This window comes from Rhodnius prolixus, unplaced genomic scaffold (genome assembly GCF_049639745.1).
Source record: "Rhodnius prolixus isolate KJV_2025 unplaced genomic scaffold, Rpr scaffold_9, whole genome shotgun sequence".
NCBI lineage: Eukaryota > Metazoa > Arthropoda > Insecta > Hemiptera > Reduviidae > Rhodnius > Rhodnius prolixus.
In genome coordinates this window covers 13,436,282-13,453,493 of record NW_027411604.1, presented here as the reverse complement: position 1 = coordinate 13,453,493, position 17,212 = coordinate 13,436,282, and the positions used below count along the sequence as shown (strand labels likewise).

At 33.2% G+C, this 17,212-nt stretch overlaps 1 protein-coding gene across 6 annotated transcripts in view; it reads left to right on the top strand.

The window, feature by feature from the left end:
* Window positions 1–14,332, top strand: part of LOC141454695 (uncharacterized) — a 424,389-nt gene extending 410,057 nt beyond the window's left edge. For 2 of the 6 annotated variants that reach the window (XM_074129206.1, XM_074129212.1), the window contains 14 exons: window positions 565–758; window positions 1,052–1,480; window positions 2,743–2,856; window positions 3,576–3,763; window positions 5,867–6,028; window positions 6,325–6,524; window positions 8,618–8,790; window positions 9,468–9,638; window positions 9,878–9,910; window positions 10,880–11,105; window positions 12,266–12,359; window positions 12,616–12,990; window positions 13,246–13,454; window positions 14,135–14,332. In XM_074129206.1, coding sequence (XP_073985307.1) covers window positions 565–758; window positions 1,052–1,480; window positions 2,743–2,856; window positions 3,576–3,763; window positions 5,867–6,028; window positions 6,325–6,524; window positions 8,618–8,790; window positions 9,468–9,638; window positions 9,878–9,910; window positions 10,880–11,105; window positions 12,266–12,359; window positions 12,616–12,990; window positions 13,246–13,444 — 2,558 coding nt within the window. In that variant the 3' untranslated portion in view covers window positions 13,445–13,454; window positions 14,135–14,332. The remainder of the gene's footprint in view (window positions 1–564; window positions 759–1,051; window positions 1,481–2,742; window positions 2,857–3,575; window positions 3,764–5,866; window positions 6,029–6,324; window positions 6,525–8,617; window positions 8,791–9,467; window positions 9,639–9,877; window positions 9,911–10,879; window positions 11,106–12,265; window positions 12,360–12,615; window positions 12,991–13,245; window positions 13,455–14,134) is intronic. The other 4 variants (XM_074129209.1, XM_074129207.1, XM_074129208.1 and 1 more) reach the window with 4 other exon arrangements.
* The last annotated feature ends 2,880 nt before the right edge of the window (window positions 14,333–17,212 follow it).

The window sequence follows — 17,212 nt, the reverse complement described above, 5'->3', positions numbered from 1 at the left end:
AAATAAGTTAAGTAAGCCTTGAAGATCTCTTAGTCTGCAGGTCGAAAACGTGGGCTAAAAGTCAATAAAAGAAACTGAAGTTGGCAATAATATTAGGAATAGGACAAGTGCATAATTTAGATTGCTTCTAATTAATAGTAATTGCATTATAAGTTAAATTAATAGATCTTGATATTGTTAGACAAAATTAAAAAAAAAAAATAATAACACCACTGAAGGTAGGATATTTTTACAAAATATCAGGCGCGCTCCTGATGTTCTACTTCATATTTTTTTGGTACTCGTTTGTTTCCGATTTTGGGACTTCAGGTTCACTGAGTGACATCAACAACTTGAACAAGGGTGTGCCGGATAAACTTATTAGAAGGCCTCTGGTTACAATAAACTTACCTACAAGTTAAAAGATATTATTAAGTACTTTAGAATGGAGCTTATAAACGTCGTATAGCGCTATAAAAAGTTATCATGTCAAAGATATAGAGATAAAATCTACTTATTTTTGCAATTTTAGTATCAAATTAAATTTTTATATTAATTTTAATAAACTGTTTATAAATATTGCAGATGAACCTGTAAGCGAAGTTAGTGTGGTGAATGGACACGGTGTTGTTAAAACTAATGGATCTCCTAGACCTGAAACGCCGCCTCCGGCGGTGGCAACAGTCTCCGTACCAGTGGCCACTTCTGTTCAGCCAATACAATCGTCTCAGTCGACACATACATCGACCACGAGTAGTTCAGCCTCACACTTTACACCAGTAAGTATAAAAGCTGAAAGTCTTCATTTTTTAAGTTTTTTCTTCCTTCTGGTTTTTGCTTACATCGGCAAGGTTACGTTGAATAGTAAGTGCAGCCATCGAGTTCAAGATTTGTTTGATGGGTTTTTATATTTCTAAGCATTGAAAAAGAGCATTTTATATTATTCTTTGGAATTCTAGGACTTGCTAAATAAATAAATAATTTAGTGCAAATTTCAATTTTTCTGAAAAGTGCTGAACTCCAAAATTTGATTATTGGTACAGCTGTTCAAATTACTTATTGTTTGTTTCAGCTGTCCAATGGTGTGACAAAAGTAGAACGTTTAAGTCCGCCACCTCAATCTGCGTGCGTCAGTTCACCGCGAATGGTAGTTGGTGCACCAAGCATCTATTCCCGGCCAAACATGTATCCGGCCAGCTATCCACCGCCTCCACAGGCAGGCCCACCGGCCTCCTGTTTGCCGCCTCATCCAGCTGCAGTACCGCCAGCGGTCGCCGTCGCATCTTCAAGTCCAGCACCGCCTCCTTCTTACCATCATCCTCCACTGTACGCTCCATACAACACGACACCCTATTTACCGCCCGCACCAACCACTCATCAACCGCCTCAGCCGCCTCATCAGGCGCATCCGTCTCACTCGGCAGCACATCCTCCAGTGCCACACCAGACTCACCAGCCGCACCAATCTCCTCACCAACCGCCTCATCCACCACCTCACCAGGTAATGTACTGCTTACTTCTCATTTGATTGATACAATCTGTAGAGATTGCAATGCTTACAACTTTACTGAAATTCTACTGATATTCTGAAATATCTTCGACATTTATGTGTACTTTCTACTTCTCATATCTAATAATTTTCATTAACAAATCAAAAAAATATAGCCATCTAAATATAGTGTTAGACTTACACTCGAGGTTAACAAAAATTAGATCCTGTAGTTCTGTCCTTAACCATCAATTATATTTTTCCAAAAGGATCAACAATTCTGTAATGAACTGTTTATTCCTGAGAATTTCATTTAAATCAATTTGCTGGACAAAATCATCGTGAACTACTTGTACAGAAAAATCAATAAAAGTACCACGGTTAAATTAACACAAAATAGCTTTCAGCATTGTTCGAGTGAGATAACGTCCAGTTACCACTGAAAGTATATTTAAAATTGGCAATAATGTTTGATTTGTAGTTTTATTTTTCTTCTTTGGGAACTGTCTAATAGCGTAAATAAGCAGCTTTGACCGTTCGAAGTAAACACTATTTGCATGCAAGATCTCTTTTATGAAGGAACATTTAAAATTTACTGCTGAACTTATTGCAGTGAACTGTTAATTCTTAGAATGCATGTAAACAGATTCTCTCCTCCCAAAAATCTGAATCCTCTTTATTGGAATTATCCTTTAAATAGAAAATAAATAATAAGCTGTAAAGGTTATAAAATTCAAAGGACTAATTCTATTTAGAGACTATAAAAACAAATTTTTTTTAATCCTGTTTAATGTTTTAATCCTGGAATTTTGGAAAGTTTTGCCAAGCTTTCTTTCCAAAATAAGCTATTTTGAAATTTAAAATAACCCAATAAACATTTGTTTCATTTCCTGCAAAAAAAAAAATCTATTTTTGAAGTGGTTCAATTGAAGAAAACTGCAAAGTCGTTCAAGTTTTATTCATTTTTCTTGATAAAAAGTCGTAGAGTGACTTGTCCAGCAAAATAACTTCTGAACTATCTTTACTTTTAAAAAAGTACCAAATGCTGGCGAGGGTTTTATAAGCAAAAAGTTTTATTTTTTGAGAAACACTTTTTATCTTATTGCCCTTGCCAATCATTTGCATTTTATCATGTAAATTTACATGTATTTTTCAATTTATTAATGTTCATGTTTAACACATTCACTAACGTAAACAAATATTTTTTCATGTACTGTTTTCGTGTCCTGTCGCATACTTGTTGAAAACAAAACAAAACTAACAAAACCTTATAGTTGTTCATGCCAAAGACTGAACAAAAGGTTTTGAATCAGAGGTTCCACCCTGAAGTGAACTATGTCGGTGTGAATTGCAAACCTCAAGAAAGGAAGCATATACCACAGGAAATTGTACGTTTTTTTTAAATAAAAAAAATTTATTATTTTAATTTTATCGCATCTGTGTTATCAACACTCTAGTTTAAAAGATAAATGTGGCAAAATTAATGGTTTGAAATTAATAATTTTTTTCCCCTTTCAAATTGAAATATGAGTTAATTGGTTGCTTGTATAAATAACTCACGGTAGCCTAGTGGTTAGAGGCGATGCCCGCAAAGATAATTTCGTTTTGTGGTTGTGGGTTCGATTCCTGGTCTAGGCCTTGGATTTTATTTAATGTTTAATATGAGAACTTTATAGTAAAGTATGTTTACTAGTCGCCTACTTCACCTGCTCAACTGATAAAATGGGCATTACTTTACTTTGTATTTACTGAGAATTAAATGAATTGATCATTTTAGCTGTTATTGTCGTTATCGTTTTAAGACGCTTCAACATCTGCGGTCATTGGCGCCCGGAGCTCTTTTGCCGTACATTGTTGCTTCTAAAATGCAAATAAAAACACTTTTTTTTCCTTTACCAATGCAGTTATTTATCCAATTAAAAGCATTCCTTAACTCCATTTAGTACAAATAAAACCTTCTGAATTAGCTTATAATTTTTTGTTTTTTGTTTTTCTGCCGCCTTTTCTTTTACACTAAGTTCTTTGATTATTTATACACTAATGTTATAATTGTTTTTATTTCATTCTTTTAAATATAAATTAATAAATAATTGTTTATTATTTTTAGCAACCAATGACACGTTCGCCGATTGGTTTAAAACCTATTTCATCAATGGTTTGCCCACCAGTGGCAACTTCAACGCCAACAACTAGTCATAGAGACATGGTTGGTGCAGCAGTTACTGCGACTTCTTTAGTTGGTAGAAGTCATTCGCCGAGAGGACACAGTCCTACAAGAGAAAGAGATAGTTATAGGTATTACTTGTTTTGTATAAGTATATATCTAGTTATTTTGTTATCAAAACTATAGTTTTCAGGCTACATATATACTAATAAGGTGTTCAATTGATAAAAAATTATTTTAAGGACACTCAGTTAAAATTGTGTGAAATAAATTGTCCTATCATTCTGTCCGGTTAGAGACTTGGACCAAAAGCTCTTCAACGAAGAATTAAGAGCACGGCGATGCACTGTTCGTAAAGCAGTTGCAGGCCATTCTCTGCTGCTAGAATGTCAGATTATCTTTGCAAAATAGTAGCCCTAATTTAACAGAAATACAATTAGAATTAGAAAAATAGATGGGACGGGACCTACGCCCCAAGGCGCCGCAGCCACAAGAGACTTATTGTGCCATCCCCTTCTAGTAAGCGAACCCTTCCCTCCTAAAGAGGTTGAGGACTTTCCCTACTAGTTCTTTTTGCGCTACTATCTCCTTAGGTCTCAGTGTTCCAAAGGTTTCTTACCGCAAACGCTCGATTGCAACACAATCGAACAACAGGTGAGAGGCCGTTTCCTCCTCTTCCTGACATAATCTGCACAACGGCTTCGAGCTGATAAGCCCCACCTTGCGCAGATGCTTCCTGAACCTACAGTGCCCCGTGAATAGGCCTGTAATCAGAGAAATCTGATTTCTACCCAAGCACAGGGTCTCTTTGGTTCTTTGTTTACACAGCCAAGGCATCATAGTCTTGCCGTTTTTAACCCCAGGAACATCACCCAGTTCTTTTCATGCTCTCTCCAGATCCAATCTCTGAGAGTCGCACGAACCGAACCCTGGTGATTCCCAGGACAGGCTCCGGGCCGATGAAAGGAGTGTTAGCTCCATTCCTGGCCAGATGATCAGCCCTCTCATTCCCTTCAATCCCCACATGACCCGGCACTTATTCCAGCCGAACTTTGTTGTACCGTGCCAGTAGTTCAAGGACCTTTCTACATTCCCAAACCAGGGAAGAGGTCATTCTGAAGGATACAAGAGCCTTCAGTGCAGCCTGGCTGTCCGAAAAGATGCAAATCTCCCTATTTCTAGGGTTCCATCCGCAGGTTTTCCTCAACACATGTTTTAATCGCAAAAACCTTGGCCTGGAAGACTGTGGCGTATCTCCCAAGAGATATCTTAATGAGTACCTCGGGTTTAACCCCATACACTCCAGACCCAGTTCCACATTCCATCTTGGAGCCATCGGTAAACCAAATGCCTCCCTTACGGTACAGAAATACAATTGTCTAGGACAAAGTTACGGAAGGGAGACGCGAATCGCGTTTCAATGGATATGTGGCAGCATTATTGCTACTTGGACGAATTAGTGTGGATCGTTCTGGCTGTAAGTGTGCTAGAAATTTTAAATCTATCTTATAAATTATTAATTTATTTTATTTATTCATTTATTTATTTTGTATTTAGTAGAATCTTGTGTATAATGATTTTTATTTTCTGTATTCGTGCAACTTTTAGAGTTTAAGTATTCTCGGAATATCTATCTGTTTTAAGGTCCTCTTAAGAACGAATAAGTGGTTTTTACACCTAAAACCACTTAACCTAAGTTTAGTTAGGATAAATCAAAAATGGAAAATCGTAAAATTTGTATATTTCGATTACTTCCCGTCTGGACAATTATAAGCTTTTAGTAAAAATCGATCAACCATAATTGCCACTTTTACTGTACCAATTTTTTAATTTAGATCTTCACACGCACCCAAAACAAAAAAGTTCTGGCAATTTTTGAAATTTTGATATACCCATTGCATATGTGTAGAACTATATCTTTTATTAAAAACATTTGCCCATCAAAAGTTTGCCTATGTTCAGCTCTGTGGGAGCAGTAATTGCATAGCATCTTGATAGTGGCAAAGAATCACTAAAAGAAACAAAAATTGGTTACGAGGTTATACGATGATATAGAAGGCCTGTTGGATTTCCAGAGTTTAAGGTCATATACCGAAGATGGCCATCAGTAAATGACATAGAACCTATCGTAACAGATACAATTGCTGCTTTGTAAAACGAAAAACTATTTTGTCTTTCTACGATTATCTCGAATAAAAATAGAAAAATATTTAATCTGAATGATTTTATCGCAGTAGTAACGTGAGCAGTTTGAGCCGAGGAAGTGTTGGAACTCCAGTCAGTCTGCCATCACCGTACACAGCGCCGCCTTCGCACCACCAGCCACCGCAACCACCGCCTCCTCCGGCACAACAGCCATCTAGTCTTTCTTATAATAAACCTTCTGTTTGGGTTAGGTAAGGTTTATGTTCTTAGTTATTTATCTATTTCTTTTCATCTGCTATTAATAGATAAATTTCACTAATATTTTCAATCTAAGAATTTATTAGTGGCTGTTTTCCTCAATTTTTTTGTATTTGTATTACCAAAAAAACTGGACTATTGGCCTAAGGCGGCCATCCTCAGCAATATTTGTAAATATTTATCACGTTTTAAATACATTCATAATTTGGAAATTATAATATTTTATTTAATTTTTATGTCATTAATAATTTTTTTTTGTGTTAATGAAAGTATCTGTGATAATTTTCAGTTCTGGAAGCAGTTCTCAAGTATCTCCAGCAGCCGGCAGACATCCTTCCAGTTTGACACACCCACAACCGCATCCATTTCCACCAGCTCCAATGTTCCCGCCAGCGCCAGTAGCCGCAGCTCCTCCTGTCTCCACTGCTCCTCCCCCGCCTCCTCCTAATCCTTTTTCAGCAGAATCCCTTTTCCAGTCAAGTAAGTCAAGTAAGAATCCCTTTTATTTACTAATTCTTCCCTTAGTCAATAAAAAAGTAGCTTTTAACATTTTGGGAGTATTTTTTTTTTGCTTGCTTATTTGGTTTGCAATCAAAGTTCGTGTTTTGTTCTTTTCCCATGTCTTAATTTTTTTTATTACTTCAAATTAATAACACTAAACCTACCGAATTTATGCATAACTATTCCTACCGTGACCGGTCAAATGACCGGACTTTAAAATTACTTAAATTTCTTATTATAGACTGAGGATAATAGTTATTTAACAATGAAATAGCATAAATTCTTTTGTTTAAAAATAAATCTCGTAGATTTTACTCTTTATTGCATCCTTTTTTATAATTATAGCCTTCTCAATTGCTCATTCCTCGCATACGCATTTGTTACATTTTAGACAGCATTTTTTAGTCTTATTGCCTTTGGCTTATCTTATTCAACTATTTTCCGACCACTTGTTCGTGTACTAGTATTTGTCATGCTTTTACAATGATAATATAAAGTTTTGCCTTGAAATTTCACTTCCGGTAGTTTTTTATACAAAATCCAAGCGTTTTTCCCAGCTAAGTCTATGATATTGAAAAATATTTGTTGAGGCCATCTCCGAGATTTTCCACGGTTATATTTCCTCCTCGAGCTGTATACATTTCTGCTAATTTCAGAGCGACATACTCCCCAAGCGGAACTGAAGGTTTCTCTATTTTCACGTTTTCCCAAATATGGATAGCCTTTTATTACATCGAACGCTAGCCAAGATTTGATACCAAATTTGTCCGGTTTATTTGGCATGTAGAGAGTAAATCTGAGTACAGAGATATAACAGTTTTGACTGTTCTCTACGAATTTGTTCCAAAATTTAGAAATCAAAGCAAATTTAACGGTTTGTAAGCGAGGATTTCTTTGATTCAATCGAATAAACCTCATAATTTCCGTCTATACATTTCTGCTCACAGTGTTTGAGAAGAATGCTCGTCCCTATTTTTTGTTCCATAGAAAAGGGCAATATCGTACATTTTTTGCCTCATATGCACTACTCGCAAACAATAATCCGATAAATGCATTATCAAATTGAGTTTTCGAGAGAATTCTGTTACAAAAAATAAATAAAATAAAATATTAAAATAAGTAAATAAAATGAAAATATTCAGCCGGTCAAATGACCAGTCGCGATAGTTATGACGGACTACATATTTTTCTCAAAAATCAAATATTAGGAAAAGAAGTGAATATTAAAAAAACAATAGTATACATATTTTAGGAAAAGTCGTGAAGTTTAATGGCGGTATGATGACGTTGTAATTAGAAAATTTAAAACAAATTTGAAAAACGGTCAATTGACCTGACCGGTCGTGGTAGGTTTAGTGTTAACTAATTTTCAACTCAAAACCACAGGTTTTTTTTTTAAATTAAGAAACATGGTTTAAATTTTGGTTTGCTGGCCATAAATTCTGAAGAGGCACAAAAGATTTCAATGGCTGGTTATTAAAGGTTTTCTCTGACCTTGCGATAATCAAACCTTTTTTTTAGCCTAAATAAAATTATTTTGTGTATTATCAAGATTAAGGCAAATTATTTGTTCAGCTTGCACTACTTGGTATGAAGAACCCATACAAGGTTCTTTTAACTGCAATTTCGAATGTACTGACTTTCAAATTTTTTTCATGTTAAGATTCTTACTAAATGAGTTACTTACTCCTACCACTAGGAGATTCACTTTGTGATATAATAACAGAAAAAATGAAGAGGCCTGTAAAAGCTTCAACTGGATGCAAAAAAATAAAATAAATATACCCTTTAAAATCTACTCAACAAAAAAAATATTAATGGTTTTCGTCCCTATTGACAAAATTTTAACCGAAATCTTGTAATATTGAAAAAATTGTTTAACAATGGAGTTTGCTTTTCCACACTAATTTATTTTATAAATTAACTTTAATTCACCTAAAAAGGCATTATTTTAAACTAAACTTTTAAAATATTTAAAACAATAAAGATATATTAATTTTCCATTTTCTGATTTAATAAAATTGCTTTAACATTTGTTTTTCCATAATTAATAATAATTGCATAAAATTTATTTGATTTAGATCAAGGGGATTTGTTGAGGAGAGAACTAGACTCCAGGTTCCTCGCCAGCCAGGACCGAGGGCCTTACATCCGAACTGAAATGCACCATCATCAACATCAACACACCCATGTGCATCAGCATACAACGCCAATTATACCTCCACCTCCACCCACACTCTTTACCCCTCCAATAGTAAGTTTTCTTTCATTGACAGTGGTTTTTGCACATTTTTCTACTATTTATTATTAGCGTCATAATCTTTATTGACGAGTAGTGCCTAAAACAGAGGTAATATGGGCTATCAGCAACCCCCAACCTTGATAATTACCAACAAATACCAAATTAATTATGTCTGCAGCATCCCTGAGCTCGCAAGTATCGCCCAAGCAATCTGTTGAGAGTGTAAATTTTACTTACTCCTCATTGAACACATTCTGGACGCCTTTACTTGGCGGTGCACTGAGTTACTGAGTTTAACTTCGAATCTCTTACGCGTCTAACCTCAAGTTTTTTAATTTTTTCGTCGCAAAATTCGTAACTGCTTCCAAGGGCTTGGAACTACAAAACGGTCCCTTCTTATTCAGTCTGCCCTCTTACTTTCCTTGCTTGTCCGAAGAGTGCTCAGAAGAGTATCATGATATATTACTTCAAGAAAGGCAACGCTAGGTATGTTCCAACAGAACTTGTCCAACTGGTTGTGTGCAACTATTGCAGCCACAACAGTCTCTTTTAGCTTATAGCCTTCGCTTGCATTAGAAAATCTTAATCTTAAATTTTTCTAGATTTTTTAAAATATTATTTCTTCTTTATCTTGTTTTGTGTATTTTCATCTTTAGTAAAGACAATTTTTAATAAATTATTTATCTTAGTTTAAGGAAATTCCAAAAGGAGCAGCTGTGGATACGCCATTCTATCGACAAGCTCTAGGTTTTACCGGTTACCCTGGATATTCACCAGGTTTATTACATCCAACGTTTGGGCCAATGCAAGGAACAACACCATTTGCACCACCAACACATCTACCAACATTTACACCTAAGGTATAAAAAATCCTCTCTTAATAATTCTTATTTAAATTCTTTTTTTGTTGTTTTCGTTACATTTGTTTTGTTTTTCTTAATTTTAATTTGTAAATGGTCTATTAAACATTGCCCAGCCTCTGTAGCTTTTTGTATACTTTAGTGGACCAGATATTTTATTTTTCTTTTCATTTTTATTTTCTGCAAGAAACCTTTTTTTTGTGACTAATGCTTGATTTTTAAATTTTTTTGTTCCACAGCAATTGACCGAGCCCTCTAAACCTAAAACAATGGTATGTTTTTGTTTTAATTTTAGTTTGTTTAGTTTTCATACAAGTAACTTCCATTTATTAATTTTTAGTGCAATAATTTTCAACTTTCCTGACTTCTACCACCGCATGAGACTTAGACCATTCACTGCTAATTTACTTTCATGTTTATTATAATTATTATTTTATGAAAATGCCTATAAGTAGAATGCCTGCTTCAAGATATTATTTGAAAACAAAGAAGATAAATACGTGAACATAGGAAGAATTCATTCCACAAAAGTTGAGGGTTTACTTGATTAAAAAATAATAAGGCGAACCAAATAATTCAAAAACAAAAATTTTTGTGGAAAAATAAAATTGTAAAAATACCATTAAGTGCCAGTCATTTGGATATTCGTTTCAAGACAAAATTATTTCAAGAAGGCCTAAGAAGAATTTTGAGATTAAATTACATTCTTGTTTTGACTTATTTCTGAGTATAGTTAGAACCATCGAGTTTTGTGTACATTAAATAATTCTAAGAAAGTCACTGCTACAGATTAACAAAAACAAAATCTTATAATAAAAGTAATTAACTACGAATTACTTGTAGTAACCTCACTCAAATGGCGAAAGTAACTTTTTTTAGTTTAAGATTTTTAAAACATTGAAAATAAGTATTATAAAATTTGAGCTATTAATAAGTTTTGTAAATAAAAAGAAGTCAGTTTAAAATCTACTTATTGCAAGTGGAGGACACATTTTCAAGAGCGCAATAATATGTTGGTAGAGATATTAAGGGCTCCCTGTAATTTTCAACCATAAATAATGTTTGAGTAATTGAAGTAAATATTCGAATCATTGTGTGTACCCTGATGTAAGCTTTGAATATTGTGTAATGAAGGAAATTTTTTTTTTTTAGCTTATATGAGAGAATTCAAATATTCATTTCTAAATTCTCAAATATGTTACATTTTAGAACTTATAGTTCAATTTACTATATTATTGCAGAAGACTGGCAAATGGAACGCAATGCACGTGAGGGTAGCATGGGAGATTTACCATCACCAACAGAAAGGTGGTTTAACTGGGGAGAGTAAAGTTGGCACGTTGGTTGGTAAAAGTGATATGCTACGACCTCCAACGCATATGTTTGGGCCACCGCATGCCTATCCGCCCTCTCATCGAGCTCCACCAGCATTTGATCCTGCACCGCCTCCCACGTTTCCACCAATTGGTAAGAATTTTGAGATGATAAGTGGAGATTGGCACAGAAACCATGGATGGCCTTGAATAATCTTTATCTATCTTGTCTTTGCTGAGTTATTGTCAAGGACTGGAGATTATATTAATAATCTAATTGCTTTTATTATTTTGTCATTTTAGTTCATTCAAACATTTTAAGATATCCCTAGTTATAAACTTCAGCATATGAATTATTTTCTGTCGTGTGAACAATTTTTTTTAAATGAAAGTATTCGAGGGTTAGTTGAAAAATCGTCACATATATTTTACAGTTAGTAATATTAGAAGTTCAGAGCTGCTTTGAGCAAGGAGCTCGTATATTTAAGTCACATCTTTCCCTGTTCCAAATCCAGGAAAAAGGAACTTCTACTCTGTAGGACAACGTTTCCTAAACCATCTATACTTTTTGTCCAGTACAAATACTACAAATAAGCCATTGTATTTACCTGATTTGGCCATAAAATAAGCCATGAGAGAATAAGAATATTCTGAGAAATTACTATGCCTGAAGAACTATTACACTTTAAAAAATAATACTATTTGTCTGTTTATAATTTTATGAAACGTTGAAAATTGATTAGAGTCTAATAAAATTAATTGCAATATAACAATATTATTTATAAAAATAAAATGGTAAAAAAAGTATGGCTATGGAGGCAAAAAAAAAAATTTGTTATGAACGAGAAGGGGACAGGAAATTAAGGTCTACCTTCTCAGATGATTAATCGACAAATTTAAGGGTATTTATTATTGACAAGAATATTATTATGAAATGCGAAAAGTTAGTCATGATAATATAACTCCTTCTAGTCGATGACTTCTTTATCCCCATCCATTTCAACTGCACGTTTATCACTTTCAAGTAAACAAAGTTTAAATAATTGATAAGGCTGTTGTTATTGCTTATCATTTACTAGGGACAAATCATGTAATGGCAATAAAGTTGATGGTCCCTGTAAGAAAGGTGCTGGCTGAAAGTGATAGCCAATTCCTAAAGATTATCTTGGAAGCACCATTAGGAGGTAGAGAACGGATTTTCCAACCCCCACCAACGCCATTTATGTAGCTTATTTCTGGATTTTTTTTTTCCATTTTAAAGTTTTTTATTTCTTGAATAATTACTACAGTCTGTTCCATTATTACTTTATACAGGAGGCAGCATGTTTGGAAGGTACGGTCCTACGGCATCATTCCCATCGTTGCCTGGCTTTGCCCACGCACCTGCTCTGCATGACCCATGGGCTAGGTATGTAAACATAGTTTCTTATCTTAAAAATAAACTTAACTTGCGTCAGCATATAAGGTCTCTGGTGCTCCCTCACTATGTTTAACACTGCTTTTCACTGTGAGCTCCTATCAAGCTCCTAGAATCCGGGGACTTCTTGCTTACTTAGACAACCACGCTTCCATCTGGTTAATCTCTTTTCTAATAAACTCTATTATCCAATAAAATTTTCATAATAATTTATTGTATTCATAATTTTTTAAAATTATGTTTATAGATTGCAAACTAGGGGCGTTACAAGTCAAGGATTTCCCGGACCTCCTGGTCCGTGGGGCTTGAAACCAGATCCTAATGAAGAAAGGGAACGTGAAAAAGAACGCGAAAGAAGTAGAGAAAGAGAACGTGCAAAAAGGGAAGAAAAACAACGGCGACTGGCGGCAAGTGCAGCAGCGGCTGCAGCGGCTAGCAAAGCTGCTGCGGCAGTTAGGGATAGATCACCGTTGAGGGAACCACCGAATACAGCACAAGTGCCTGCGTCAAGTAAGGATGATGAAATGTCAATGCTTGCAAGACCGCCGCAACACTTTCTAAGGCAGCCTCCTAGGCCATTGCCCCCTCATTTCCCACCAAATCCATGGGAACATACATACAGGTAGAGTGAGATTCATTGCTTACTTTGAAGTAATAATATGAGTAAATTTGTTTTATACGTAAGTAGATATGTTATGAGATTTTTATTATCACTCTGTTTTTCAAAATAGTTCTCCGTTACGAAAAAGCCTTCTATCTATTCTAGATTTTCTCTAAATGTTTGGGAACGCCCAAAATTAAAAAAGAGTTATTATTGTATTTCGTCTTACAAATAAACGCTCCTAATCTATATTTTTTTTTTTTTTACAAATTTCAGGTATGATCCTTTGCGTTATAATCCTATAGTAGCTGCTTTAAGAGAAGAGGAAGAACAAAGGGCTAAACTATTTGGAGGGTATCCAGCGGGCCCGCCGGGTGTTCCCACACATCTACGTCCGAAAGCGCCAAGCCCTCCGACACACAGGCTCCCGCCAACATCTCACCAGCCCAAGGAAGAATCATCTCAGTCACGATAGCATCCAACAAGTAATCCATTTTTCAAGTCATATTATTCTGATATAGTCTTTATTACTCACAAGAAATAACTAATGTTTTTTTAGGCACAAAATCAATTGCTCTAAAATCAAAAACGCTTTAAACGTCTACAACTAAGACAAAATGTTTTGCCCTTTTGCTTTCTCATAGTTTCTTCGAGACTTTACAGACAAACGTGAATTGTGGCCTTAAAGCCCCTTTTCGAGAATCACAAGCAATCTTGTATGTCTGTCCTCAAGCTTTGCTTTCCATTCTCTTTTCTCAATTGGACTTGACCAAAATGGAGTTGCTAAATGACATTAAATGTTAAGACGTACAGGTTGGTAGAGAATAGATATCGAAATAATGCAAACTAATGTCTTACTTCATAACATATATAAGCATAGAAGATTGTTTTTAATTCTGAAGGGTCGATCAGAAAATAATAATACAAAAAATACGTTTATCTGTATCACTTTTTTCTATCTTTTGTATCTATTGATCTATATGTAGTAAAACATTTTAGTTCTTTATGTTGCTAATTACAGCTAAACTGTATTCATATTAAAAAAAAAAAACCACACACACACAAAGTAACAATTTCACTTAAGTATGGATATTAATTTAAAATTTTGTAATATTAATTGCGTTGCATAAAGTAACAACTTATTTTCGAAATTTTTCTGTTCCAGGTTATATCAAAGCAGATTTATACCGACATTAAGCGAAAAACTGCTAATAAAAAAAAAACTAAATGTATTTACAAGCTGGATAAGTAAGATTTACAAAACAAATTAATTGAAAAAGAAGAAGAAAATAGTCATTTTTGTTTTGTTCAATTGAAAAAAGAAACTAAGTCATAGACTGAATTTTATTAAATATCAAATTTATGGTTTTTTTTTTGTGCAGACTGTAAAAAAAAAAAATGTGATTTGCATTTAATTTAAACCATTAGAATGCGTTTTAGCATTCTTTATTTTTATTGCATTTTAATATTTTTTTCAATATATTTTTGTTTGTTTTTTGTTCAATACGAAATAGGAAAACATTTGTACGACAAAGGTACGTTTTGACTTATTTGCCTACGGATTGTAAAATATTTATATATTGTATTTAACTATTAATGATTTTTTTTTTATATTTGTTTAATAAAACAAAAATTCTTTTCATTATCCGGAGTACATCATCAGTAAATTACGGAATCATTACTAAATTGAAAAAGAACCACTTGAGTAATTGTATCTTATTTAAGTAGGCAGCTTCTGCATGTATATTACTTGTTCAATTTAAACACAGAATTAAACACCAAACTTAACTGAAATTTTGATTGTTCCAATAAAAAAAAGAATATATATATATTGAAATTTGTAGTTCCAAAAATTTTAGACACTTATTTATTTTTATTATTATTAAAAAAAAAGAAGATTTCTTTACTCAAATTTATTTTATAAATATCCCAATGAAATTTTAAGAGATTTTAACAAATTTTTTATTCACAAAAAGAAATGCTTAAAAAACATTTTTGTGCCAAGTTTTTGCTTAAAACATATATATATACATATATTATAATTAATGAATTGTTTTTGTACATAATCTAACTATGCTGTCTAAAAAATGATTTTTACATAATAGCATAAATGGTAAAAAATATTTGTCTAGATTTCGGGACCCGTTGGTATAGATCTGATTGTAAATTTTAAAAAAAATAATAATAATGAATAATTTAAAGAAAAAGATTTTTTTAAAAAATTATAACAAGGGGACCATTTAAAAAAAAAAGAAACCATAAAAATATCACTCTGTAGAATTGTTAAATTTAAAAATAAAAATTTAAACTTGGTACCAAAAATAAACTTTGTTCAAAGGAAAAAAAATGGTAAAATTAAATTTTAAAATGATTATTTGTGTTTTTAACTTTGTTTTCGTGTAAGACTTTACTTAACACTTGCTGAAATAGGATTGGGAAAAAATTATTTCAGTTGAATTCTTAATCAAAAGTTATTTTTTTCAAATAATTGAACATATTTTTGGAGTCTTTTGGGCTTGGAAGTCAGTGAACAGTAATTAACAAATTTTTAATTAATTAAGTATGAATCAATAACCAATGAAATACAGTTTTGTTTAGATAAACTGTTGTTTGTCATTTTGACTGCAGTATTGCTCTTTATGGAGGTAGATATATTTAATAGAGTAGTATTAAAGTGAAAATCATGATCCCCAATCTGGAATGTTTAACTAACTGTCGAAACCTACATAAATCTCCTGCTGTTTTACAAATGAAAAATCACCACATCTGGGGCTAGATCTGGACATATTGTTCTACTTCTGAGCCAGCCACAAATATTCTGTTTAAATAACCTTCAGTAAAAACAGATTCAAAGCATATAGTAGACACTCCGCTATTAAATTTCTTGAATAACATAACGCAAAACATTTTTTCCTTCCTTTCACCATCTATAAAAGTGATAAAATAATCGAGAAAATGTCACAATAAATGTAATGTCTTTCTTCAAGAATAAGGTTTGCAAACAAAACACTGAATCCTTGGGAAAAAATGGTCGGCCTGTCGATAACTCTCTTGACAAATGCACATGTCTTGATGCGCGGCCATGAATTAGCAAGAAACAGGACTTTATTCATCCAATTATTACAAATGGATTTATATTTACTGGGGTTCAATTAATTTATTCTACTACTATCTTCTTTACTGCCTTATGTTTTCCTTTCTAAGTATACTTTTTCACCATTACTTCATGTCTCTGACTTAGTACGTACCCACAAATTCCTTTGTCTCTGACCTACTTATCTTCCTATGTTCTGTTTCTTCTGCTTCTTAATAATTTCTTATCTATAGAATATTTCAGATCACACCATTCCTAGGCGATTGTTTAAGGAAATTGTTGGTCTTCTGCCCTTATTGCTCCGCATCTGTCGCTTGATATAATCGACATAATCACGTATTTATTGCATATATTTCACTATGTTTCTTATTGTTCGGTCCCTCAGTGTTCAATTTTTGAAAGTGTATCCTTCAACAATGAAGATGGATGGTTGAGAACATCTATGTTGATAGATAAATTGAATTAAGCTTGAGAATAGGTAAAACATTCCATTTGTTAGTATACACTTAACCAGTTTTCTTATCATTTATCTCCTGGCGTCATTTAGAAAAGCAACGTTTACTTGATATAATCGACATATATTTTTAATATTTACTGTGTAAGGGCAAATATTTGAAAGTCTAAAATTTAAAGCATGGCAGTCAGAGTGATTATAATTAGGTTTTCTACTAATGTGATGACTAAAAGTAGCCCATTTTCCAACTTCGTTCATTTGAAGCTTGTACCATGAATTCGATTAAAATACTTTTTGGACCAAGCATTGAGATATGCATTAATCATCTTTGAGTGGAAAATTCAGAATTTTTTATATATTTTTTCTTCTTACTACTTCTAGAGAACTCATTACAAACTTCCTCTTTTGTGATTCACTAAATATATTCTGAAATAGTATATTTAAACAGAATGGAAAAATAAGATGGAAACTGTTTTGTCGCAATTTTCCTACTTTTCAGATGTGATTAAAACTCGGTTTAAATAAAACACAAAAATATACGAAATTGATATTGATATTTTATCACATAAGATTTCTTGAAATTTTGTAACATTACAATATATTGTACAAATAATATAAATAATTATAAAATTAAACATTGGAAAAGATGTAGTGTGTGCATTAGGAACTATGTTTAAAAGATACATGCTATTTAT